The sequence below is a fragment of the Tetrao urogallus genome, assembly GCF_951394365.1.
Source record: "Tetrao urogallus genome assembly, chromosome: 2".
NCBI lineage: Eukaryota > Metazoa > Chordata > Aves > Galliformes > Phasianidae > Tetrao > Tetrao urogallus.
The window spans coordinates 7,452,530-7,479,028 of record NC_136814.1 but is presented as its reverse complement, the minus strand read 5'-3'; the positions used below and the strand labels follow the sequence as shown (position 1 = coordinate 7,479,028).

At 44.0% G+C, this 26,499-nt stretch overlaps 1 protein-coding gene across 1 annotated transcript in view; it reads right to left on the bottom strand.

Moving 5' to 3' along the window:
- Window positions 1–3,456: 3,456 nt before the first annotated feature.
- The window catches only part of SPRED2 (sprouty related EVH1 domain containing 2), a gene marked incomplete at both ends in the record, with an annotated part of 48,371 nt that continues 25,328 nt past the window's right edge, over window positions 3,457–26,499 (bottom strand). Inside the window, 5 exons of the mRNA XM_079550896.1 lie at window positions 3,457–4,107; window positions 4,683–4,832; window positions 19,953–20,017; window positions 22,273–22,441; window positions 23,671–23,848. Coding sequence (XP_079407022.1) covers window positions 3,457–4,107; window positions 4,683–4,832; window positions 19,953–20,017; window positions 22,273–22,441; window positions 23,671–23,848 — 1,213 coding nt within the window. The remainder of the gene's footprint in view (window positions 4,108–4,682; window positions 4,833–19,952; window positions 20,018–22,272; window positions 22,442–23,670; window positions 23,849–26,499) is intronic.

Below are 26,499 nucleotides of genomic sequence, written 5' to 3'. Positions count from 1 at the left end.
CCATTCTATGATTCTGGGACCATATATCTACAGGAATACATAAATATAAAGCAGAAGTGGACTCGGAATCTCAGCAGAGCTGTGACGGATTCAACCATAAGGCGACTAATGTGACTGGAAAGCCACAGGCAGGGCTGGAGATCCCATTGGAAACAGCTGCAATAAAATCAGGTATATACTCACTGTTTTTCCCTGGTTTCTGAGTCGATCAGCTGCAGCTTGGTATCCTCTGGGCTGTGTACCTGAGTGACTCCTCTTCCATCCTTCAGCGTCGATGCCCCCTAAGGCAGGTGGAGCTGCCTGGGATGCCTATAGAGCCTCCTGCCAGCCCACATCAAGCAGCTCCAGCATTAGGGCTCTGTGTGGCGGGCTGGGATACAAGATGTGCTTCTCGATCCCTCCAGGGCTCCCCAGAAATGTTCAGACCGTTTTGCAAACACATTTGGGAGCTAACGTGGCCACGCAGCCCCCTCCCTCACCCAGGGGCGAGGTGTGAGGAGAAAGGACTGAAAATCCTGTGCTGTCACAGCCCAGCCCTTCATGGCTGCTGGGTAGGCCGACCCACAGGCCGCCCTCCCAACATCACAGAGAACACCTGAAAAACACCCCCACACCGAAGGCATCGTTTTGATATGATGTATTTGTATTTACATGGTACATTTTAAAGCAATAGCTACACGGATCATACATATTAGAAACAATAAAAAAAGAAGTTAAGAACTAAAATGTACATCATACACTTGTATATATATTTTTTACACAGAGGTAAAAAGGCTTATAAAAATCAATACAACAGGGTTTTAACTTTTAGTATATAGATACAATAATGATGAGGCTTCAGGCACTTTAATTTGTTAATGTGAGCGATAGCTTGAAAAAAAAAAAACAAACATTTTTCATGACAGAAAACAAATTTGGTTAATGTTTCGTTACCACAGATACAAAAATAAAATCTGAATAATTTCTCTCGAATGATTGATGTCAGTATTGCAAAGCTGACTGGGAGAACGCTACACACTGTTCAGCAGCAGTGTGGAAAGTAAGGAGGAATATTTACAAAAAACACCCATTTCTATCATTGTGCCCTTACACCACTGCCTTCACAAACCCAAGAACGCACGCGGCAAAAATCTACAAGTATTACAAAAAACCCAACAGGAAAAGAGGGAGGAAGAAGGAGGGAGGAAAAACTGGAAAAAAAAAATAATAATAAGGGAGGTTTTTTTTTTTTTTTAATGATTATTTTTTATTTTTATTTTCAGACATACGGAAAGGCTTGGAGTATGTCTACTTTACTTAAATAAATAGGGGCACTTCAAGACCGGACAAAAAACTGTAAGATCTTTTTTGTAGTGTTGTGCTTTATAGAGAGAAGATCTTACAGATGTTTGTTTACATGAAACAACTCGGAGAACAGAAATAAAAGGAAAAGGTTGTTCCATAAAATTGTTTTCGAGGCTGGCTTGATGTTTACTAGACACCATTGAGAGATTTGTCAACTGCTATTAGGCACAAAATATTTATATTTCATTCAGCAAACCCAGACGCATCACCGAGTGTGTAACACTCCATCCCTTTTGCATTATCATTCTTTTTCTTTTCCAACCAAAAGATCCCCAGCAACTGCTACAAATTAAGCCTACCGAACTCTATAGTGTATAAGCACGTTGCATACTTTGTTCATGGTTTACTAAAAAGCTGTGATTAACTCTCAGAGGAACCGTTGGGACATTCCACCAAGACAAAATGGCAAGCGTTCCTTTTACATTTATTTGGCAAAAAAAAAAAAAAAAAAAAAAGAAACAAAATCCTCTCTTTTAAGACTGATGTCAATGTGCAATAGAGGGAGGGAAAGGACATGCGCTCACTGGCAATTTACTGCAGAAAGAAATTATGGCAGGAACAGCAGTGCCAGCTTTGACAAGCCAATCCCTAGCTGCCTCAAAGTATTCAGATTGTACTATGCTAGTTAGAGCTCACTGCGCTAAATCATTTTTTTTTTAATAAAAATTATTTGGCTATTCCTGTAATATATTAGAAAAATACTCTTTTTTTCCAGCTAATTACAAGCCTTGTACACAAGACAACATGACATTTAAAAAAAATTAAAGTAATTTTATCCCGCTGTATGCACCTTATGCATCCACTTGATAAATCTGGGTGGTGAACTAGGGAGGGGAAAGTGAGGGAGACGCTTCGGTCTGGCTCCTGCAAAGACTCCTGTGATTAATCCTATACAAAGAATTACATAAATGCTGGTTGCATATGCATTACATTGGACATCTGTAAGCATCCGGAGAATCAGAACCGTAGGTCAGGAAATGAAAGTGGTGGTTAACATCCTGGCTTTTGATTTTCAATACCTGTTTAGACTGCTAAACGTAGTTTCTACCGTGAACACACGTGTTCTGGTGCTCACATATTATACAGGAAAAAATAAACAAACACTATTTTCCATATAATCCACCACTTAATGCAGCATTTCCCCAGAATTGCCATGGATTACAATAGTGCTTTTGACATTGCATTGTTAATAATTCTTTGCATAACAACAATTTTCCTCATCTGGAACTGTAGTGTTTTATACTCAAATCATTACATGGCTGTCTAAAGAAAAAGTTCCCTTCTTTTGGGCAGAACTCTGAAAACAGAGTTTTATTTTTCCAAAGTTATTTAGGGAAAAAAGAAAACACTAACATGTAAAGTTTCCCTTTCAAGTAGTGGTCTGAAATGATTACAGGTAAGGAGAACTACCAGATTCTCAATGGTTATGTGACTATGGTAACTGAGCTTTGCTTTCTGTTCGTAGAGCTTTAAGAACAGAGAAATAATTTAAGATGTTTGCTGAAGGAAATGACAATGGACTCTAGAAGAGAAACTGCAGCTTACATGGCTATTTTGGCTTTGGAAAACAGAACAAAAAAACAAAACAAAAGAAAACCAGTGACAGAAATACTGTGTTGTGGTACAAGTTTGTTACTAGCACACCTTCCATACACACAATAACTTGACAGCAAGTTAAAATATCTTCCAAGTGAGATCTCGTTCACTACGCCACCCCGCTTAGAGAAATGCCAAAACTTGCTGGCACACCGATGGTACCGTGCGAGCAGAGGCAAGACGGACACAACCTGGAGATGTTCTACAATCCACCACCATTTAAAGCAGTTCTTAAACTCGTTTTAACTGAAAAAATAATATAAACATGTACAAGACAGTCTGTTTGATTACAGATTAATAATACAAAAGTCTATGCTGTACGTTAGTTAGTTAGAACACTTGATGAGCAAATCAATGCAGTGTGAGCCCCAGACGATCGAACGTAAAATGATCCAAACTGGTGGTTTCTGGATGCTGCTGGGCACAGTGGCTGCATCAAAATGTGATCTCAATGCTCCAAAACCAATGTGTTCCCCGAACTACAGGAAAAACATAACACACCGAACTCATTTGTAGTCATCCAGCAGCTTTGTGTTTTCCACCACAGCACCTGCACATGACCCCACAGTGGTAACAAGCCCGAAGCGGCAAGTAACAGCACATACATGGAGCAATGAAAGACAAGGCGATAAGGGCCATCCACCGGAGGCAAAACATTTCATCACTGGTGTCACACGAACAAGGATCTGTAAAGTCTCCTTCCGGATCGGACATACAGTGATAGAGCATAGTGTCTGCACACCACATACAGCTCACTCGATGGATGCAAGTCTTGATGCGGTCAGGAGCATCCTGGCATTGACCCCGTTTGTTCTCCTCATGATTGAACATGTCCCTGCAGTACACGCACCGTGACCTCTCACCATCCTCCTTCCGTCTGGGCTTGAATTTGACAGGTTGAGTCTTTATCACAGCACCCTTGATATCTTCACCCAGGTCAAAGTCTGAGTTGTCTACGTAAGGATAAGTGTACTCGTGTTTTGAGGACTCGCTTTTGGCAAAACGTACGTAGGAGTCCACGTCATCAGGATCGAAGTTCTTTCCTCGTGCTGGGGCATGGCGATAGTCCTCATATCCAGTCATCCAAATCTTCTCCCGAGGATTGATGCGTACTATTTCCTCATCGTCATCTGGAAAGTTGACGTGCCGGTAGGATCGTGGTACTGACTGTAGAAGCAGGGACGGAGATAAAGAGGGAGAAAAGATTAATAAGCTGTTTGCACGTAGAATCACAGAATTATGGAATGGCTTGGTTGGAAGGGACCTTAAAGATCACCTGGTTCCAACCCGCCTGCTGAGGGCAGGGCTGCCCCTCACCAGCTCAGGCTGCTCAAGGCCCCATCCGACCTGGCCTTGAACACCTCCAGGGATCTGGGGGCATCCACAGCCTCTCTGGGCAATGTGTCAGCACCTCACCACCCTCTGACAAAGAGATCTTCCCCTAATTTAAATCTCCCTTTTGTTTAAAATGATTCCCCCTTGTCCTATCACTATCAGACCATGTAAAAAGTAATTCTTCCTCCTGACTATAAGCTCCTTGTAAGATCTGAAAAGACCTAACATTTTAAAGCCAGTGTAAACATGTATTTATTTTAATAATTAAATGCCACTTAAAACTAAAGGAGGAGAAAGGAGTGGGGATTTTCTGAGTGTTTTTGGTGGTAGGGAGCCATATGCTATGTGGACTTATCTAACTATGATTGAGACAGCCCCTTGTGTCCCAACAGTGAGCAGTGCCTTACTTGTTCTAGATGGTAGTGGTCAGAGCTGTAATGGTCATGAAGGTGCCCACGAGTGCAAATTCTTCGATTTTCGCAGGATGCTGGAGATGCCAGAGTTCGCACAGGCTGTTCCCTTTTCTGAGAGGAGTTGGAGGAGCTATCTGTTGCATTCTGTAAGAAATGGAAAGGGGAAAAAGCTTGTAATATGTCCAACTGCTACAGCACGCAGTCTTAAAAGAGATGTTTTGCTACTCACTGACTTTGCACACACCTGTGATATTGGCAACACCTGACAGCAGGCAGCTTTCACAGGTTTCACATAAAACTCTTGAAAGAAGCAGGTTTGTTGCCAGGCCATAAAACGCGTTGCCACACACATGGAAAAATTAAGTATACCATAGCCCACCAGTGACATATTCACCAACACCACTCATATGCAGTTGGCACATTATTTGTTGTACTAGGCACTGCGTGGTGGTGAATGTTCACACTGGAAGCTACCTCTGAAGCACATATTTAAACTCCTTCAAATGATGCTGTCATTTACTTCCTGATGTGCACTCAGGACTGCAGAAATCCTGGTTCTTTTTTAAGCCTTCCGGAGTCAAAAAACTTCTTTCAGCATTCTTCTCCAAATGGTGAATTCCAGTTCATTGCAGGCAACTTAAATACTCAGCTTTCCTGTAAAAGTTTTAGGGCTTTTCTTCTCCTTTTGTCGCTAATCTTCAATGTACAATGAACGTTACCTGTATTTTTATACACTGCTACCTCACTTTCTTTAGGTTAGTTAACTGCACTGCTCCACAGCAATGATTATGAAAGGGTGAAACACCGTGTAGTAACGTGGTGTTGCCAATTCGTGCAGCTTCTTAACACGTTTATTTCTCTTCCTGCAGAAATGCACAGCAGGATAACCCAGTCTTAGCCATCCCCTCTTCACAGCCCTTTCTTCCCATCAACATCTGCCTCTGACATGCATCAAGATAGATGGTGTACAAAACAGGAGGCATTATATTTGGATGCAACCTTTGTATTTTCCTTACGATATCCAGACGTTCAGGCCCATTAATTCCTTCCATTGATGGTTAGACTTTTTCACATTACCACAAATATCAAAGGACAGCTGTTAAATGAACATCCCCTTGATGGCTCCTTTTGCCCATGGGTACAACTGACAGAAAAGCTGTGACATGACATGTTCCAAAAATACTGGTGCCACAAACAAAGAAAAATCTCCAACCCCCTTCAACTAACAACCCATGCTGCAGCTAAGGCAAGCCCAACGGAGAGGTTTCCATTTGCCACAACATTAGGTGGAGACACAAACTCAACAGGAGAAGGTGGTTATATCAACAATGGCAGAAGACTGGTTTTTCTTGAAAAACCTTCTCTCTTGGTCAAGAATGCACTCTCTAAATATTATTTTTCAATGAATCGTACTAAACACATCTCTTAATCCAAGAAGACAAGAACAGCTACTGTGGCTATTTGTTTATTCTCAAAACAACGCTTTGCAAGACGCTGCCCAAACGTGAACACACCTTAAAGCATTACAACACAAAATATTAGTCGACCCACTTTGACTCGTATAGCACTGAACTGCCACCTTGTTTTGCTGAAAGCAAATACACAGATCTGTTTGCAGTGTGGTGTGAAGTCAGACTGTGTTATCTGAGAAGTAAAACAAGCAGGATGAGTTTTGAACGGCTGACCCACCCTTTGTGAACCTACTTTTAATCCATGTGAGATTGTTGCGGGTTTTTTTTCCCCCAATTATTTTACAATCAAGTATTTAGAATCAGAACAAGCCTTAAGTTATACTAATAACACCTATAAAGTGCAACTGCACTGGTGTTCAGTTTTTTTCTTTTAATGGTTTCATCATCCCAGTCCTCATCTCTTACTAGATGCAGGCACTTCACACCTGGGGTTTAAGCTAAGTTTTGTGCCTGTAACTTCAAGCTCTACTATATCTAGCACTTTCTGGGGACATTTGAAGACAAAATTAGCAGCTTCTACAGGCAAGTTCTTCAAAATAATATCAAGCTTCCAGGCTATTTTGAAAACCTTTGAAGAGTTAGGATTTAGTAACAAGAGCCCTCTCCTACAAGTACTTTTCTGCAGCGCTGCATGTGGTGCAGACCTGGATGCAGAGCTTCAATTTCAGCTTCTTAGAACAGAAAGCCAAATACCTGTATTGCCAGTTTTGCCCTGTAGCACGCTCTCAAAGTTCAACTTTGACTGTCATGAGCCAAAAAGGAAGAAGGATTTAGCATGGTGCCATGCCAGCAGGACCCTTCACCTTCAGTGGAAATGCAGGCGAGCCCTGCTGGGACAAGCCTTCGTGGGCATGCTCCAACTACATTGTGGGTGCTCATGGTGAACACAAAGAAGCCTGGGAAACTCACTCATCTGGAGTAGGTGGCATACATTGGCCTGCAACTCTCTTGCTCTGCTAGATGGAAAGAAGTCCCGAACTGGATGTAACTGCTGTTACAATCTTAGAGGGACAGCTGGGGGCTATAACCAGCCAACACAAAGTGTGCTGTTTGCTGAATGCACACATGGCTCCATGAGGAAAGCCATATTTCTGCAAGAGGCAATTGGAAGAAAGGCTGGAGCAATTTTTATCGTGCTGGATCCTTATCTACCCTTTGCTCCACGCCTTCATCTCCTTCAGAGCCAGCAGGGCAACTGAGCCTCTCCTTCACATGTGTCAACATGGCTACAAAACCTGTTTGCAGCATACCAAAGAGGCTGCGGCTCAGGCCTCTGCTTTAACCATATTAAAAATTGCTTCATTTCCACATTCCGTGTCCTCAGATTTGAGGGGCAGTGTGCCAATGCAAACACTTGCTCTGAGCACCAATAAAGGTAGAAAGTAAGATATCCAAGTCTAATTCTCTGCTCACTCTTCCATAAAAAAGTCTGTGCTGCCTTCAGGTTGACAAGGCTGAAGGCAACTGGTTGCAGGGTTGCAGCATGATGATAAAACCTTCTCATGACAGTGAAGTTATTCAGAGGAGAAAAATGAAAGCTGACCCTGAAAACTTGCTTAAGAACCTTATGATGCTAGAGGATCAGATGTTAAACAACAACAACACACTCTAATTACCACTAATACGCAATCTGATGGGAACATCTTGATCTGCCATGTACAATGATGTACTCTAAAATAGCTATTGCTGCTGAGAAAAGAGGTCTTAGGGTTAAAACAAGCAGCTCTATGACAGAGAGCTCATCAGCAGATTAAAAAAAAAAATACAAGTGCCAGCACTGAAATCTTCATAAGGGTATTTTCACCATGGCAAAGCTCCCATGGCAATCAACAGGACAGAGGTTTCTGAATACGGGCTAACTAGTGAGGTTGGCTCTCTCCACCTTGGAAAAGAGATAATGGAAGGAAATGTGAAGATAGGAAGGATGAACTCTATAGAATCATGACTCCCATGTTGAAGGGGAGTAGGAAGTGATTATTATTCTTGTGTCCTTTGGAAGAGAACACAAGGCACTTGGAACGTGCTCAGATAAGGTTCAAACAGAAGCAAGGACTTGAGATAAATCCCATAATGCGGTTCAAGAAGCCATACAGAAGCTCTCAGAAGAAAGTAACTGACCAAGAATCAAAGGTATGACGCTCAAGCCCCAAAAGCTGTGGTGCTCAACCACGTTACTACTATGGTTACTACTCAACTGCAACTGAATCTGAACTTGGTGACTGTTAAAAGTCAGACTCAACCTCAAGGAAAAGAACTTCACCCGTGATGGAAGCAGAAAACAATTCCTGTGCCATACAACACAACTGTGTTGGCTAGCATTTTCTGCTACCACCACAGCAGTGAACATTTTGGGGAAGATGACAAAAGGGAAGACATCAGAGGTTTACTGCAGGTCACCCAAATATAACACACTTGCTTACAGGAATAAATCTAAAAAGCACACAGTCTCTAGAGTCAGGCTATTTCACTGATGGAAAAGCATGTCCAAACCATTGGTTTCTAAGACAAACACTGTCTTCCTCTAAAGCCTGCTGAAACCAATCTGGCTCCACTGTTTTTTGAGAGAGAGAGAAAAAACTATTGAAAACATGCCCAGTAGTCACAGAAGAGGAATGAACCCAAACCTAAAGCAGTTGGAACAGCGAGTCCACAAAGAAACGCCGTTTCAACATGCCCTCGATGCTCAATTAGCGAATTCTGTGCGGCACATACTGCAGTTTTGTGATTGCTATGGCGGCTGCAAAGTCTTGTGGTTTTGCTGCTCGGATAACAAAATCATTAATCATGGCCATAATAGTAATTTTATAAAACCCACACTACACATTTCCTTCTGCAAGTGAGCTGAATGTATCTGAGCGAGCACACGTACCGCATGTGTGATACGGCTGCTTTGAGAAAAAAACACTGCATTTCTACATGCAAATGGTTGCACTGTAATCATTAAAACGAAAGAAAAAAGTGTCCCTGGCCCCTGTTTCCCTCTCACAATTTAAGAAGTGACTCATTCAATTTAAAAAAACTAGTCATTAGTGCAGAAGATTATGTTAATAATTTACTGCAGTTTACTTCTCATTTAAATGGATTTGTTACACAAGAACAGCCGGCTAATCAGGTGCCTAAGTAATATTCTGAGATAAGTATCGATCATAAAAAATGATGAGAAATAAGAAGAAGCTTCCCCCTTTCCCAGCTACTGATCTGGATGAAAGGATCACCTTTCCTCCAAGGGCTTCACGGAACAGTTTTGTTCATACAGTGCAATATCCAGGGTGACCAGGAAAAAGAGTGGTTCATCTCCAAATTATGAAGCAGCTCGTCAGAAATCAGTTGCCTGAGGGAATTTATGGGAGCTGCTGCTTGCAGCTTCCACAAATGCTCTCAGCCAGCTACAGCAAGTTTGCTGTTAAGAATAATTGCTGGTCAAACAAGATGGTTTGTTCTTTCTGTAGGATTTTTACAGCTACATGAGATGGAGAAGGTGATGGGGAATAGAAGCATCACAATGTTGAACATGTCATTTTGCAAGTAATGGCTCTGATCTGTGCCAGCCTGGCCTTTCTGAAGCATGAGCTGTCTGTGAGCTAACCTGTTCTCTATTGCACACGCTGCTCTGCAGCAGGTCTGCTGGCTGAATCATCCCCACCTGAAGGGTTCTCAATGCAGCCCACGTGGAAACACAGAACGTGGTGGGTCTCATCTTCACCAAGGCAGACACTTCCGCAGCATAACCTCTCCACAGCTGCTCCTGCTTTCATTGTGAGAAGCCTGTGCGTGCTAAAGGGCTCCTGCTTTCATTGTGAGAAGCCTGTGCGTGCTAAAGGGCTCCTGCTTTCATTGTGAGAAGCCTGTGCGTGCTAAAGGGGAGCCACTTGCTGTCTCACATCATCCCCAGGAAAAGAAGCCCCACTTGGTCACCAAATCACAGCTTGAAGATGAGCCTGGAAAACAGGGAAGCATCCTGCTGTTTGCCTGCTCTGCCCATGTTCAACTGCTCGGGAGCCCCAGCACCAGTGTGCACAGCCCTCCTCATTCACTGGAAAAAGGGAAAACACAGCTGCACTATCACTACGGAAAGGAAAAATGATAAAAGTTCGTGGGGTGGTAAAGAGAGCCAATGCTACAGACCTGTGCTTGAAGCTGAGGTTTATCTGCAGAGCCTCTGCTGTTTATGAACTTTGCAAAGAGGAAGTCTGAGAGCTATTTTGGACACACAGTAAAGAAACTTCCACCTTTCCAAAGAGATTAAGATAAAATATGGTCTCTCAGAACTCCCTCAGCCTAATCTTGCAAGACCAATTCTTTCCTCTCCCTTCTAGTTTTCATTCATAAGCCTGAAGAGACACAGCACTTCTGAGCGTCACACAGAGGGGAAGATCAAAACTCTCAGCTCCCATCTCAACGCCTACTGCTCTCTATTCAAGAGAGTTAGAAAAAGATTTCATGTTTTCCATTCACTGGATGTGCCCTGTGTATTTAGGGCAGACGCTCTACTACTACCTTTATTTTTTTTTAATTTTTTTTTAAACTTTCATGCTTATGGCGCTCGGTGCCAGAAACATCCCGGTGGCTGTGCTGCCTTAAGTCAGCAAAACTTGGAGGAGCATTTACAAGGACTCTGTGCACGAGATCATCTCTGTTAAGCTTGTGCTAAAGCCGCTCTTGGCATCGCCGGTCAGCTCGGCATGCTCCACAGATGTGGCTTAGCAGCTCGCTGCAAGGCTTGAAGTGAACCCATGAGAATCAGACACGGCTAAAACGATACATCAAGCAATCAGATGTGCTGTGGGGGAAACCTCGGAGAGATTTTTGCATTTAGCTGCTCGCCAGTGATACGAGGCACCCGACACAGCTCTGCAAAGGTGGGCATTTGAAAGCCTGCGGAAGCTCGGGGAAGACTGTAGCCACACAGCATCCACAGGACATCTCCTTCCTGTATGAAATCTCTCACCTTGCCCTTACTCCACCACTGGGCTGATGTACCTTGTCATGTCTTTGCATCGGGTACTCTGAAGGGAAAAGCAGAACGTGACAAGAGAAAAGCTCAGATCAAGGCAGCCCTGTCTCACAGCAGGGCGCGGACCTGGACAGAGCAGATCACTGCCTTGGTACATTACTGTGCAGGTCCCAGTTCCTCCCTGAAGTTTTCTGTTTTTGACATGCTTGCTCTCAGCATGGCTGCCATTAATTAGGGAAGCGCTGGCTCCCCATTTTCAGGTGCTAAGAGGGAACTTTTCACACTCAGCACTGCCAAAAAGGTTTTCATTCAGAAGACTGATGTGGATGCTAGGAAATAAAGGAATTAAGCTCGGCTGGCAGGTGTTGAGCAACGCACACAGAGGATGGCGAGAGCCTGTGCAGCTCTAGGGGCAGCCAGGAACAGATGGCTCCACATAACTCAGCACTGAGTTCCAGCTCCTCCGTGCAGAAACTCCCAGGCAGGGGGAAAATAAGGCTGGGGAATGGGGAGATGCTGACGAAAACGAGATTAGCTGCAAGAACTGGAGCCTCCAGTCCATCGTTCACATCTTTGCTATGTACAGATGAAACGCTGCAACCTCCAAGTTCATAGGCACACTGCTCCTGTATAATACACTCGGATGCAAATAGAGAGGAAAAACAGTTGAGTGCAGACTTCCCATAGCAGACTCATATGATATTTTAAGAAGTCAGTTAGGGGTCATTTATTCACACAGTTCTGAGCATCCACGTTATTTTAGCTGGAATCCATCACTAAAATAGAACCCAACAGCTGATGCAAACTTTAAAAACACCCTCTTCACATGCACCGTAAAAATGTCAGGCTCTGCTTAAAAATGCAGTGGCACTTACTGACTTCTGCCTTCCCTCTCCTCTTGCAGTCAGAACCAGAGACAGATGAACTGCCCGCTGTAATCACTTCTGATTTAATTTTCATAAAATATTTACAAGACACAGGGAAAGCAGACCCTTGGCAGAACACATTAGGCAGGTGAGGGGAGGGAACACAGCTATTTAGATGCAGTTGTTCATAATGCATCTCTGCGCTGGGCAGAGCTCCACAATGAGCTCCCAGGGCTTTTGCATTCTCAGTTAAAACCAGCACAAGCCTGGGGGTGTGGGCAGCATCCTGCTGCAGGATTTTGGTCAACTGGAGGATTTTCTCTGATATTTATTTAAAAGGGGCAGACTGTCGCTTTAAAGGAACAATCATTCCTGGAGCCTCATGTAAGAGCACATTGCATCGTTTAGCTTTCCCAAACTCCTCCTTCCTCTCTGCAAGCTATCCAAGAACATGAAATAAAGAAATAAATAAAATCAGAGGACAAAACCAAATTATGGTTAGACTTAGCAAAACTTGGGTGCATGCTCCAAGTGGCCTGAACTCTCCACACCGATTTGTTTTTTTCTCTTTATTTTTTGCCCATACCCATTACATGAAACAGTGGGATTCCAACCCAATCTGCCTGTGTTCAAAACACAGTGTATGGAAATCACAGCCCCTCTCCCAAAGAGTGGTGCTGAGATCCCCATCAGCCCCAATCAGCCACCAGTACAAAAGTGCCCGGAGAAGCAAAGTGTGGGGACTGCCACCAGGTGCTCAGGGGGAGTTGTGTGGCTGTTTTACATCAGCTGCTTTGCAGAGCATCACACATCCAGTGGCATTGCAGGATTGACATGAGCACGGTACCGGAGGTCTTGTAGCTGCATAAGAAGCCAAGAGCTTCTCTGGCCCTGTAGGGGTGAAACCACTGGAAAACGATCATTTTTTTCTTGTGGGAAAACAGTTCTGGGGTCACTTCCCTGTGCTGGCAAACAGGAGGGGCCTCACATTGCTCTGCCAGCTTTGCAGCAGCCAGCTGGAGCTGCATTCCCTGGCAGTGGTTTTGGGTATGATGCTCAAGTTTTGGGGAACCAAATGTGATTCCTTTGGGCTTCTTGCTTCAAATTGAGTCCCTCACCTATGCTCCCCTACACAGTGCTGAAGAAACGCCTGGGGAACCAAAGCTGAACAAAAAGCAAGGCCAAAATCAGAGGCCACATACTCATTTCGTAAAGTGCTGCAAAATCTTCCCTTTAAGAGTCTGCTTCACCCTGAAAACAGCAGAGCACCGAAGGGAAACACAAGTGACCCAGATGTGGTGCAGGTTGGGCTGTTTGTCTGCTCTTGTGCCCAAAGGTCAAACCTCACCACACTCGCTGCCCTTCTGGATGGCACAGCAGCCTGCACACTTCTCCTTCACTTCTTGGGAGAATTAGAAGGGAACGTGCTCATAAACAGCTTCACACTTCAACTCATCACATAGCTGCAGTATATTACCACGCCAAGCCAAATTATTTTTTTGGAAGACAAACACTCAGCTAGCTGAATGCAAGTGCAAAGTGGTGCTGCAATACGCTCAGAGCAAGAACTCATTAGCTACAAACTACAGCTGGCAGAGCACCGCTCCATTCACCTTCAGACAACAAATCCTACAGGCAGGTTGCTGATACCCTTCCTGTCCAGAAGCCTCCAAGGACTGTATGTTACAAGGAAACAGGCTTTTGGAAGCTGGGAGATCACTTAAATGAAGGCAAGGCTGGTTATGTACAACACAAGAATCAAAGTGAGGATAATACTGAAAGAACTGGCACGCTTAACTATGCCACCCCATCATCATTAAGCATGGGGAAAAGAAGAAAAAGTGCTAAAAACAGAAAGAAACAAAAATTTCCTCTGCATCACTGGAGCAAGGGAAAAGGAGCAAATTGAACACAAGGATCCCCAGCCGGTGCACAAACTGTAACACAAGTTCTGGCAGGATGCAGCTATAAGGAAACTTCCATTGTAGCAGAAGATCAGATTTCAGTTTCCTGCAGGATCGCAGGATATATCCCAATCCCACTGCAGAACCAACTGTGTTTGTATATGGGAATGGGATGGAGCCAGAAAACACACCATAAAAACAGAACTTAGAACAAAGATTGCAACAAGAGGAGTTGCTTACCCTCAGCAAAGCAGTTTGACACTTCCACATCACCATTCTAATTAGCTACACAGAGAACTACAGGACAGCAAGGCTCAAGGGAGCGCGACACAGATATTATCTGCTTAATAATCTGCTGCTGAACAACAGATGCTGTTTGCCAGTCTTCACACACACACCCCAAATAGCAGGGGCTGTGAGCAGGCCATAATTCACTGAAGGGACTGCTTCCTCCAGCCAGAACTGCTGGAGCAACAGGTCACCTTGCAAGGGACCTGGGAGCCTGTAGACTGTGGGGGAAAGCAACCAGCATGATAGGGGTTGAGAAAAAGAGGAGAGAAAGAAAAAAAAAAGGAGAGAGAAAAGGAGAAAATTGTTTTAAAGACTCAGTGCATTTGAGAATTGCACTGAACTGCATTTTTCTGGTCTCAGAACGCTTTACCCCTTAGAGATTGACCTGAGAGCAAGAAGTAATGCAATAAATACAATAAGGCAATGCAGAAATTGAGAAGTCCTCTGTCTCCCTTCTTTCAAAGGAAGCAAAGCTTCAAACCTATCCACTGCTTATCTCTCCCATCAGCTCACCTAAGCTCCTCATTCACATATTGTGAACCTGCAAGATATGTAAGAATAAACAGATTTTATGTACAGTGTATCTTGACAACTTCTGTAAGGCAGGCAATCATCACTCCTGTGGCTTTGAATGACTTAGGAAAACAGCAGCTGCCCTTCCAGGTGACATCTCTGTCTCAGGGACAATTGTATCCAATCACTGCAGTAAGCAGAACTTGCTTTATTTGTATAATAATTAGAAATAAATGGGTTAATTTCCAGTATCACTTAAAAGAAACTGGAGAATCTGAAGGGGGAAGCACACCGCTATAAAGTCCTGCCAACCAGAGAAAAACTTCCCACTTGATTCTCCCTACTGAAAACCTCTTTGAATGTTACTGTTCCCACTGACCGACATAAACTCATCCAGACAAAGTCAACTTGAGGAAAAGAGGCGGAAAAAATGTTGTGGTGAGGTGGATGTCAGCCCCTTCTTTCAGGTTAACAGCAATAGGATGACAGAGAATGGCTTTAAGCTGCGCCAGGGGAGGCTGAGGTTGGATATTAGGAAACATTTTTTCTCAGAATGAGTGGTAATTCATTGGAACAGCTGCCCTGGGAAATGGTGGAGTCACCATCCCTGGAATTTTTCAAGAAAAGGGCAGGCATGGCGCTGAAGGACATGGGTTAGTGGGCATGGTGGGGATGTATTGATGGTTGGACTTGATGACCTTAGCGGTCTTCTCCAAACTACGTATTCTATGGTTCTATGTATTTTTTCATCTCAGTTGGAATAGCTGTGCTTTACAACACCAGCTCCAAGTCCAGAGGATGTGGTTAGGAGCACTGAACCCTTCTGTTATCTGGGCATTGCTAAGCAAGAATACCACAGGTAATGCCACCTGACTCTATTGTTGTGATGGGTCCCCAGTCGCTTTGCTTGGTCTTACGGAGCAATCAATGCTGCTTTGCTTGCAGTGACAACCTAAGCACTGCACCCCACCAGTACCATCCAGAGCTCTGCTCCTCCAAGAGCAGCTTTTCCTTGATGTTACCATATCTCAGCCTAAGAAAAAAGGAAATTGCAGGCTCTTGCTGCTTCTTAATCCCGAGTGCAAACCCATGAAAGAAATAAAATGCACAAGTATAGTCATCCAAAGTAACTGGGCTGGGTCTCTACGTATGTACTTTAAAGAAAATGAGCTGCAGTCGTTCTTTAAAAGAACCATCTGAATATGAAACAACCAAGCCAGCAAGAAAAGTTAGATTTAGTGTTTATCTAACTAACATAAATCTTATAAATTTTAATAGTGAGGCTGTAACACACTTGAGGCCCACATGGGAGATGAAAGTAGGGAAAAGGTTTCATGGAAAGGCAGCAGGGAGAAATCTGTTTTTTTAATTATGAAACCAGAAGAGATGCGAGGAGGGCTGTAACGTTAACATCTGCCACAACCCGTACCGCCAGCATCGCGTCTGTCCCAGCAACGAACGCCAGCAGCATCCAAGCTGTGGGACAGCTTCCTGGCTCCAGCATCCCTGAGCAACAGGGGAACATCTCTGTGTCGAGAAAGGGGTGCGAGGGGTGTGGGATTACCCTGAATATATAGCTTTGTGGGGGAAGTCTGAGTCTGGAGATTGTGGGTATGGATCCTAGCAGCAGGATGCCAGCTATCTACAGGAGGGAAAACAATGGGTAAATTTGGTAGCAGCAAGGTGTGTCCACGTCCCCTGAGTGAAAAAAGAGAGCATCTGCCCTGTTCTGCTTCTGGAGAAAGAAGGCAAGCAAGCTTTTAGCCATGATACTGGAAATCTGCAAGAGAAGCAGTGGATTGAGTCTAGATGTCAATGAACCAAAGCCTGTAGCTCAGCTACGTTTTACTAGATCACATCTCCACCATCTGCAAAAAACTCTGAATGTCACACTTTCAACAAAGACTAGGATTTCTAGAATTACTGTTAATTGCAGGAAACAGCTACCACTGTAACATGATTGTGAAACTTAGCAAGGTTGGTTTTCTTTGTGTTTTTGGGGTTTTTTTTCCTCTCATTCCTGTTAAGCCAAAAGAGGACTGCAGCCATTTTTAGGTTCCTAAAGCAGAGAGGACACAGGAGCCATCGTTCCTCTGCCAGTGGGAGTCTTGTCTTTAGTACTAAAGCAGGCACACTGCTGCCCTTTTATCTGAAAAACACATGAGCAGCAATTCAGTTGCACTGGCCATAGGGTTTCAGAATGAACACCTCTGTTTTTTTGGATGGCTTACTAAAAAGAGACTGTTTCAGGCACTCTGCAGACTCTGGAAGACATTGACCTTTCTTTCCTTGGACTCACTTCACATTTTTCATTTCGTGGTCATGTGGGATTATTATCTGCAATTGAAAGTAAAAGTGTAGATTAAGGAAAAAATCTGCAGAAGAACTCAATTATACAGCAAATTCTGTGGCCGAGGAACTAGAGAATCATTCGATCCTTATTAAATGGTATTTGCAAAGTGAATGTTAATTAAAGAAGTCTGAAGATGCAGGCTGGATGGATGAAGACAAATCTCAGCCCGCTGCAAAGACAATGCTTCCCCCAGCAGGGACGGAGCGGATGGCTAGTCTTACTCAGATTGCATCTCTTGAGAAGACGATTTATAACGTACAAGACAGGAGAAATTTATTTGCTAACATATGGAAAACATTTATGGGCTCTACTGAGGATCTGGAATTAAAGAAACACAACTACATATTGTTAAACTTCTAAATGGAGATTTCAGTTCAGAAATTAGCGTTTTCCCCCCAAAGTCAGTGACATTTATTCCACAGACCTCAGCTTTCTGCTCCCTTAGGTAGGGCTCTCAGAACAGAGGGCTGTATTTATTTCTCTCATCACTACGGGTCTAAAGCACGGCAGAGTTATCAGACGGCAGAGCCCCGTTTTTAAAGACGCAATCCATGCTTCAGAACGATGGCTGGGCTGCCATAAAAAAAGGGGCAGATGGGCACTGCTGCCTGAGCTGCAGCACTGATCCGCAAAGCTCCATTTCCAATTCTGGACCGCAGCGGTCGAACAGATTGCAACATCTTCAAGGAGAGGCAGGACCTTGCAGCAAGGACTGGAGGCAGCGGCTGGGATTTTCAGAGATGCGTAAATGACTGCTTAAATGACTCAATCATGCAGATGCTTCTGAAAATTCTGCCGCACGCAGTCAAGTTTATTCATCCATGTGTGGGAGCGGGGGAGGACTGCAAAGATTTTAATAGCTACCTTAGGAAATAAAAAGAGCAAATGTGCTTTCTCTTTAAAACAGAGTGAAAAACCAAACCCTAACAATCTATTGCTGTGGTTGGGGAAAAGCGTTTACAGGAGAGTTGTAATAAATGCTTTCTGGGCAAGGAGGACCAAATGGACTATCACATGTAAGTTTAAAAGGGGTGTAAAGAAAGAATGAAACAGAAGGGTAAAAATACCAGAACACAAACCAGCCTCCAAAAAACACTGCACATTAATTTCTTCCAGTCTAAAAGCCCTATACACTTCAGTGTGTTATTTCTGGCTTATGCAGATCTCAGGCTCCACCATCATCTAGCAGGATTCCCAGATAAATGGCAAGCCAAGAACTTCAAAGAACTTTACTGCAGTGAATGGGGAGATTCAGCCCAAGAAACCCAAGATGCTGGGTGATGAGCACCCAGGCGAGGCTGAGGGAAGAGCCTCAGCATTTTGGAGGAATGCAGGAGTTTGAGTGGATTGGGTGCACGGTTCGCTCAGATTCCCTGAAATAATGCAACACATCCCAAATGGCATCAATTTCCTCCTCCTGTAACAAGTGCTGCCAGTTTAAAAATCAACATAATGTTGGGTCTGTGGACGAATACAGGAGCATTCCCAAGGTGTCAACTGGCAGGACTGTAGTTAAAAAAAAAAAAAAAAAAAAAAAAAAAGTGTCCTTTGCTCTTTCTGCAGGCTGCTTTTCACTGCTTTAACATGGAGCATTTCCATGCTTCACCCAGTGAGAGCTGGCTGGTGGATGCCCACGCATTCAGGGACCATCCTCACTCTGTCCTCACTCCGATAACAACAGAAGAGCCCTGCTTTGGGGACAAAACAGCACAAATTGGTAAGCTGGCCTGGCTCCAGCAGGGCCTCCCCCAGCTCTGCGCCTATAAATCACCCCTGGCAGGTAGCTGGGAAGCAGCTGCTAATGATGGGTTTTCTGCCGAGCACAGGAAGTCACCTTTTAACCCTGCCTGCTGTTGTTTGCCTCTGGAGCCTCTGGAGCCATGACAAAAGGACAGGCCAGATGATGTGCCAGCAGCTGGGTGGGAGCACAGCACAAAACCCTGTCCTTTGCCATCTCACTTGGCCTTCAAAGCCACCTTTTGGCTGGATGGATAGCACTCCTCCCCATCCTCAGCCCTGCCCTGCTCCCTGTAGGTGCAAAGGGGTGTCCCAAAGAAGGATCTGAACGAGGACATCCCACCTGGCAGCCCACCCCCACCTGCACCATGCAACGAGGGCATTTATTGTGTAAGGAAGGGGGTTGTGAGTGGAGCCAGGTAAATAAGTGTAGTAAAACAAAGTACTCATTGTGAGCGTTGTTTTCAGTCCATGGAATATCAGTGATCAGATTACAATTTCATCTGACATATTCACTGTTTTTGTTGTGGTTTTTTTTTTCCTCCTCCTTTTCAAAGTGTTCAAGTGCAGCAGGAACAGGAGGCGCTCCTGTTTCAAAAAAGCTCCCAAACACATTTCAGACATTACCACAAATTCACTATGAGCAACTCACTCCTCCTTCAGCCACCACTGGTTGGGTAGCTCACGTACCAGTGTGCCTTCCTCCTGCTGTCTGAACTTTCTACCTTCACGTACGCACCGAACGCCTTCAAGGTTGACTTTTGTTCCCAATAACAAAGGCAATTTTTCAGAACTTCATTTCCTTGACTGCACACCTGAGAAGCAGCTACCTACTGTACTTACATACGGAGAAGAACGACTCAGACCAAGGCATATTAAACTGGAGGGACATTACTTGCTCACTTCCAGCCCTGACAACATCTGCTCTGCTTTGTCATGCATTTCACGTGGCAATGGGAGATCAAGAGAAACCCAACTGCTCCTGCAGAGGTTTACCTTCTGCAGGGTTTATGCTTCCATCAAATAAAACACACCCACTGTACAAACGTAATTAAAGCCGGAAGCCAAACCCAGGTAATAAAACAACAACAACAAAAAAACCCTTAAGCCTTTCAAACCTGACAGTGTAAAACCAGAGCACAAAGGAGAATGACCTGAAGGGAGATGCACTTACTGTGAAGACATCATCGTCGCCAACCTCAGCCTCGTTGTGAAGCGTTGAAGAGGAAGTAGTAGACCCTAGAAATAAACAGTTTTTTTTAAAATACGACACTTCCATGCAACTTTTCCAATTGTTATTACTACCAGGTTGGTGAATGCTTGCAGGCTAACAACTTTATTTGTTGGATAGATGTAAAAAGCGGCTTTTTTTGGAAGAAAAACCACCTGCTGTTAGCTGGGTTGGAAAGGTAACATCTGAGAGTGTTTCTTGACATGTAACTACACCGCTGCCAATGCTAATTAACTCTGCTAAAAATAGCAGTCAGCATTTCCAGTTGCAGAAGGCTTTCATTCCTGAAGAACGGTAAAGCTACGTGCTGATCGGTGCTTAGGGCCACTCATGAGTTACTCCTCAAGAATGCTCTGAAATTGGGGCAGAAAAATTACTTCTTATTGAAAATCAAACCTTACTTTGAAAAGGAAGTTTTTGATTTTTTTTTCTTCTTGTAAATTAGCAAGTTATTAAATACAGTTAAACATCTCTGCTATCAGCTATTTGTCAGACAATCATCCTTCCCCATGCAAGCAATGTATCTGAAAGGAACTGAAATTCACAAAGCCATAAAAAAAGACGGAAAATACTCACAACTGCCTCAAAAAGTGGGAAATCGTATCCTACATCTCTGGTCTCTCCTCTCACCCCATGGGTGTCCCCTCATTGAGGTGATTCATTATACTGGGTTGCAGCCACATTCATCTCTAACTAGAGTAGCTAAATGCTTTGTAGCACCTTCACTCTGGAAATTTTTCCTAAATAATGTTCCTTATATAATGCTAAACTCTACCAGCCTTGGCTGCATTCCGTTGCGTAAGCAGGAAGATGTGCAGAGCCAAGTGTGAAAGCCCACTTAAAACACTAAGTTAATGTGAAAACATTCAAGCAGGTTGCCACAATAGCTTTAAAATAAAAAATAAAAAATAATCTAGATTTTCTCTACAAAGCTGCCCAGGATTACTGTACCTGTGCACAAAACTTACAGATTTTCAAAGCAACACGAAATAACCTACTGGATAGAGCTGTGATTTCATGAGGCTTCAGATGCACGGTTTGCCCTGCTTAATATTACCTGCTGAATTTGATGAAGCAAACAAAAAACGAGCAGCAAATGAAAGCCAAGGCCTGACACTGTGTGTGCACGTGCCAGTGATTGTTTTCCATTCAGAAAGCCTTATTTGGAAGTTAAGCAGGAGCACATTCATGAGGATCAGTCTGTGCTGTTAATGCGATAAATATAGAGTTGCTGATTTTGAAGTATCTGAGATGCAGAGGAACTCGGTTTTAAATACTTCCACTGCAAAATGGATCAAAAAGAGAAGAATAGGAGTTGCCATGTACTGGGTGCATCTCCAAAATACTCGATACAACTGAGCTAAAATCTTTAAATGTTGCTTGGCCATGTGTCATTTCTATCAAATGTCACTTTTGTGAATCAAAATGCTTCCTGTGCTAGCAAGCAGGAAGAAAGCAGAGGGTCAGCCATGATTTGTTCAGGTCAACAAACAAACAGGAAAAAGCGAATGGCCAGTAGTTGAAAAGATCCTTCCTCAAAGCAGGAAAGAGCCATGGAGGATTAATTCCCACTCGGTACCTATCCCTTACATGGTAAAGCAAGGACAGGGCACTGAGCCCCTGCATGAAGTGGGATGGCTAAAAATCAGAGAATCAATTTTCATGTAAATAAAATCAAGTAGTACTGGATTATAGTTGTATTATGACTGATTGCAGCGAGATGTGAAGAGGAAGAATTTATGACCTCTTCAAAGCATGGGCAATTCAAATGCATTTTTAAAGAATTACCAAAAAAAACCCAACAAACAACAAAGTCTTCAAGCACAGCCATTCAGCCAAGCGGACACAGACAAAAGTAATTACTGCAAAAACAAAACAAAGTTTTAATTCAGCTTCGTGCAGGAATTCATCCTCGGCTGATTTAACAAAGACTCAGTGTAAGTAGATTCGGCTACACATAAAGGCGAGCCTGGGCTGTTGTTGTCCCTAACACGAAAGCACAGCCTATCAAAAAAGCAGTCATACCCACACAACAACTAACGGGTGAGATCCCGGCAGACCAGCTCAGACGGGATGAAAGAGTTCTTAGGCTTAAATCCCTTCTCTCCTGAAGGAATGGAGAGACACAGCTCTCTGAAGTGAGCTTCCCTGGCACGCTTGGAAGTACCAAAGAGACTTCCAAGCCCAAGGGCTGATATTCAACCCTGACATCTCCCCATCTCCTTGCTTTGAACACACTTCAAGTTTCCACACGCCCTGGTACCTTCAATGAGGTCCTCAATGGCTTTCCTCACGCCTCTGTCAAAGGCTCGAGCGTCGGCGGGGCTTTGAAAAGTGAGCCCAAACTTCCTGTTGTCCACTTTCCAGTGGTGGAAGGTCGGGTTCGCCTTGGTGTACACCAGGTCCTTCTTCACGAAGCACTCCAGCACCACCTGGGAAAAGGAGAGGAGCAAAGTCACTTTTCCCATAGCAAAGACACAGATGTCACCACTTCAGCCTCAACCAGTGCCTTCCTCTCCCCAAAAGCAAGCCAAGTCATGATTTGCGCTATGCTGGTAGAGAGCACATCCTTCCCTACTAAATTATGACTAATAAACACCAGATCCTTTAATTGTTCTCATAAGCATCACACATTCATCTTTTCATTAGGCTTTGAGTAGGTACTTTTCGCTGGGGCAGATTTAGGAGGTGCTATTACACTCCCCCACTTCTCTTTCCTCCCTCATGCCCAGCCACGCTGCTGTGCCAAAAATCATTTCTAGGGTGATGCTCAAGGAGAACAGAAACAGCTTTTAAGTCTTACCCTGTTTCCCCCAAACCTAAGCATTGCTTGAAATAATGTAAAAAAAAAAGCATCCTAAGCAAAACACTAACGCAAAAGATGAGCTGCACTATAAACAGCTTTAAAGCACCAGAACTTTTGAAAGCAGGGCCATTTCCATCTCAAGCGATATATATACACTTTTTTCCCAAGCACTCAGCTTCCTGAGCCTGTGTGGGGAGCCTATTTTTAAGCCAGCCCATCTCTTCATAAGAGTGGATTTCAGAAGAATCGAATATATAAAAATGCGGTAACAAAATACAACAGTTAAACCAGACTCTGCAAAAAAAAAGGAAGAGGCTTTATTAATTTGCTTTGTACGGGAAAGGAAAGCATCTTTTTTTTTTTCCTCCATCTAAACAGCTACCAGAAGAAACCGAGTGCGTCAATTCATAAGAGACAACTTGTCTTCATATTCTCACCCTGCTTGTTCGAACCTTGAGCAGCACGCAGCATAAATAATTCATTGCCGTTTTTAAAGTCTTGCGCTGCATTACTCAGTGCAATGTGACTGGCTTCATGGATTCTTTACACTTCAATTCACTTCTCACATAGCCCTGCTAGATGTGAGAAAAACGCAGGCTCTTTCTCAAGGAATCAGAGGGGGGTTCTTTGCACACGGATGTTGAAGATTTACCTGCTCGTGCAGCATGACGGCCGGACAGTGAGAGATGGCAACAGTCTTCTAGATGAGGATGGGATTGCTTTGTACAATCTGGCTCTATCTGTACATGCCTTTTTTATTTTTATTTTTCAAATCTTGCACAAGAACACAATAGCATCAGATACGGGATAATTCTCATTATAAGAACAGACAAAAGTTGAATTAGGTTCTATTACCAGTTTGTCTTTCTGCCTTTCACCATGGATTAGAAATCCACTTCTTCCATTGCCCTCTGGGTACGTGACCTTGCAGACGCCAACTCTACTGAGGCCGCCTCCTTCTTGCGGCAGCCATCCCCCACTGGAGTCATCTCGGGTCATAACCACAGCTTTGACTCGCACAATATAGCTGTCACTGCAATGGCAACAAAACAAAACAGAACCTTTTGTGAGCATCACACATTCTCATCAGGGTGTTTTTCTTGAGGGCGGTATTTCGGCAGCACCGATCCGATCGCAGTGCATTTGCAGAGTTTGTGGCCAAGATGGAAATCCGCCTCCGCAATGCGTGGTCTTGAGTGCTCAAGACCCCCATAGTGAAGAGACCCACCGAACGACAAGGAACGGCTCCACTGAGTTTCCCAATGTCAACACAGACATCAAACAAGCCGTGCTATGCTATTAGAGATGGGGACGAGGAGAGCAGGACGAGCCAAGTGGAGCCCCAAGGCTAACACCCACATGGTATGTGTAAGGGAATTGGTCTCCACAGCGGTGGAAAAACCATGGAGCTCACATAACCCAGGAACTCAAGGGAGCCAAATGGAGCCTGGAAGATGGCCCTCAGAAATTGCCCCGTAACCACGACAGCATTGCAGTAAAAACACAACTGTGACTCCAGCTGGTACCTCAGATGGAAGGAAACAGGAATCACCTCAGCTCAGATCACCAGGCCTATGCGAACCATGCCATACTCTTAAAAGAAGCTCCGCCAGCTCTTTGAAGGGCTTTCAAAGGCAGTACATCATAAGCTCACAACAATAAATTTCTGGAAGAAACTGCTCATCATGAAAGGTCACAAAGAGTCTCTACCTTGGGGGCATCTACGTCCACCTCCAGGCCCCCAGGGGAGCTCATCAGGAGGGAAAAGTTCAACCTGCACCCATTTGGAGGACAGATCAAGAGGCACAAGGGGACTTGCCCAGGGCCAACTTCCTGCAGCAGGGCCAATCTGGCAAAAAACACCCTGAAGTTCTCCCATTTTATTTTATAGATGCTCCTTCCTTCTTGCTACACAATGCAAGCTAGTAACCTCTCAGCACAGCACACACACGCTTAGATTTTATCTCTATTGCTCTGAGGACTTTGAGCAGTCTGATAGAAAGCTTTCAGAACATTCAGTTATACTACCTGCACTGCACTTGGCACGTGCCATGCACTCCCAGAACCAAGAAACTAAGTTTTTAACAATATTTTTGATCTGAGTTCTCAACACAATGTTCTGGTACAAGAAATGAGGCAAGCATGCCTACAGAGGTATCCAGTTACCTTTGTATTTCCTAGACTTCATCCATGGCAACTTTAATCCCTTGGCTTCCCAATGCTCAGAATTGAGTAAAACACTCCAGCTGATTTCCTAGAGTGTAAAAACTGAGCTGCTTCCATCCAGGATAACTTGTGTTCTCTTCTTCTGTGTACTGTTCCTTCCCATATGGTCTATATAGATAAAGAACAAATAAACCCAACCATGCCTTTCTGCCTCAACCATCTCCTGTCTTCCAAGGCTCAGTTTTGGTCTTGTTTTTACATTGATTCCTCGGACTTCTCTCTAGAGAAGTCCCATTAAATTTCAAGCTTTCTTCTGAGGTAAAAGGCTTTAGATACCACCCTCTTTCCCATCCATCTGCAAAAGCCATCCAGACAAACTGCTGCTCCTCCAACTAGGCTTGAAAACTGCCACCTGCAATGCAGCTTTCTCTGTCATTTACTACCCCAATGGGAGCCTCTGGCTGTCCCAGAAGTAATGCTGTCTTCGGTTACTTTGCTGCAGAAATCATCCACTTAAAGGGGAAAGAAAAAAAAAAAATCAAGAAATCAGGAGTTACTTAGTACTTTGTAATTTCCATCAATGATTTGCACTTCTCAGTGATTTCTCTATGCTCAGTGATTTTTGCATACTGGTGGATACCTATGTGTATAACTTAGTTGCTCTGATCTAAACGCTGCCCATTATAACCACATTGTGATGGGTCACTAAGCCATCAGCTTTTCATTTTCCCATCCAGGCTGATACCACAACCTACAGCTCTTTTACAATCTTTGCCATCAGGACCACCAATTTTATCCATGTGCTCAACATCGGCATGTCCAGATATGACACCAATTCTCCCAATTTGAAGAGCCACTCCCTATCAAGCAAGGAAAGCTAGTTTCCATCCCCTACCTCAGCAAGAAGACCTCTGCCCCTTATTAGAAAAGGACCTTGTCCTGCAGAAGGGTTCGCCTTTGGCAAGGTAAGCAGGGTGCAGCTCTGGCTCCATTCATATAATCGCTTGGCACACTTTGCTATGTGATCAAGTTATTGGTGACGCTGCACTACCCTGGGAGCTTGGACCCATCTTACTGGGCTCCAGCCACAGACATTTCCCAACATGTGATCGATGCCAAGGGACGTAGAAAAATATAAGAAAGAAAGGAAAAATGAAGGTTAGGGCATGACAGTGTGGTGCAGTCACTAGATCAGCACTCAGAAGGTGCACACTGAATTTTCAAGACTTCCCTCAACCCAAAATCTTGTCTTCAGTTTCCATCCATAAGCCTAGAATAGGCAATACTCCTTTCCTCACACCAGTGTTGATAAATGCTGGGGAGGTATTCAACTATTTCAGGTCCATATATGGACCTTGCTTCCTGCACACAGAAGCTGTTTGTTTTCCTTGAGATTTAACTTTATGAGAACACACCAAAGCTCTGACTACTTGTAAGCCATCCACCTCTCCCAAGCTCAGGACCAGCCTGCAGACTCCAGGGCATTGGCTGGCTTGGAGCACCATGAAGTGAAGCAAT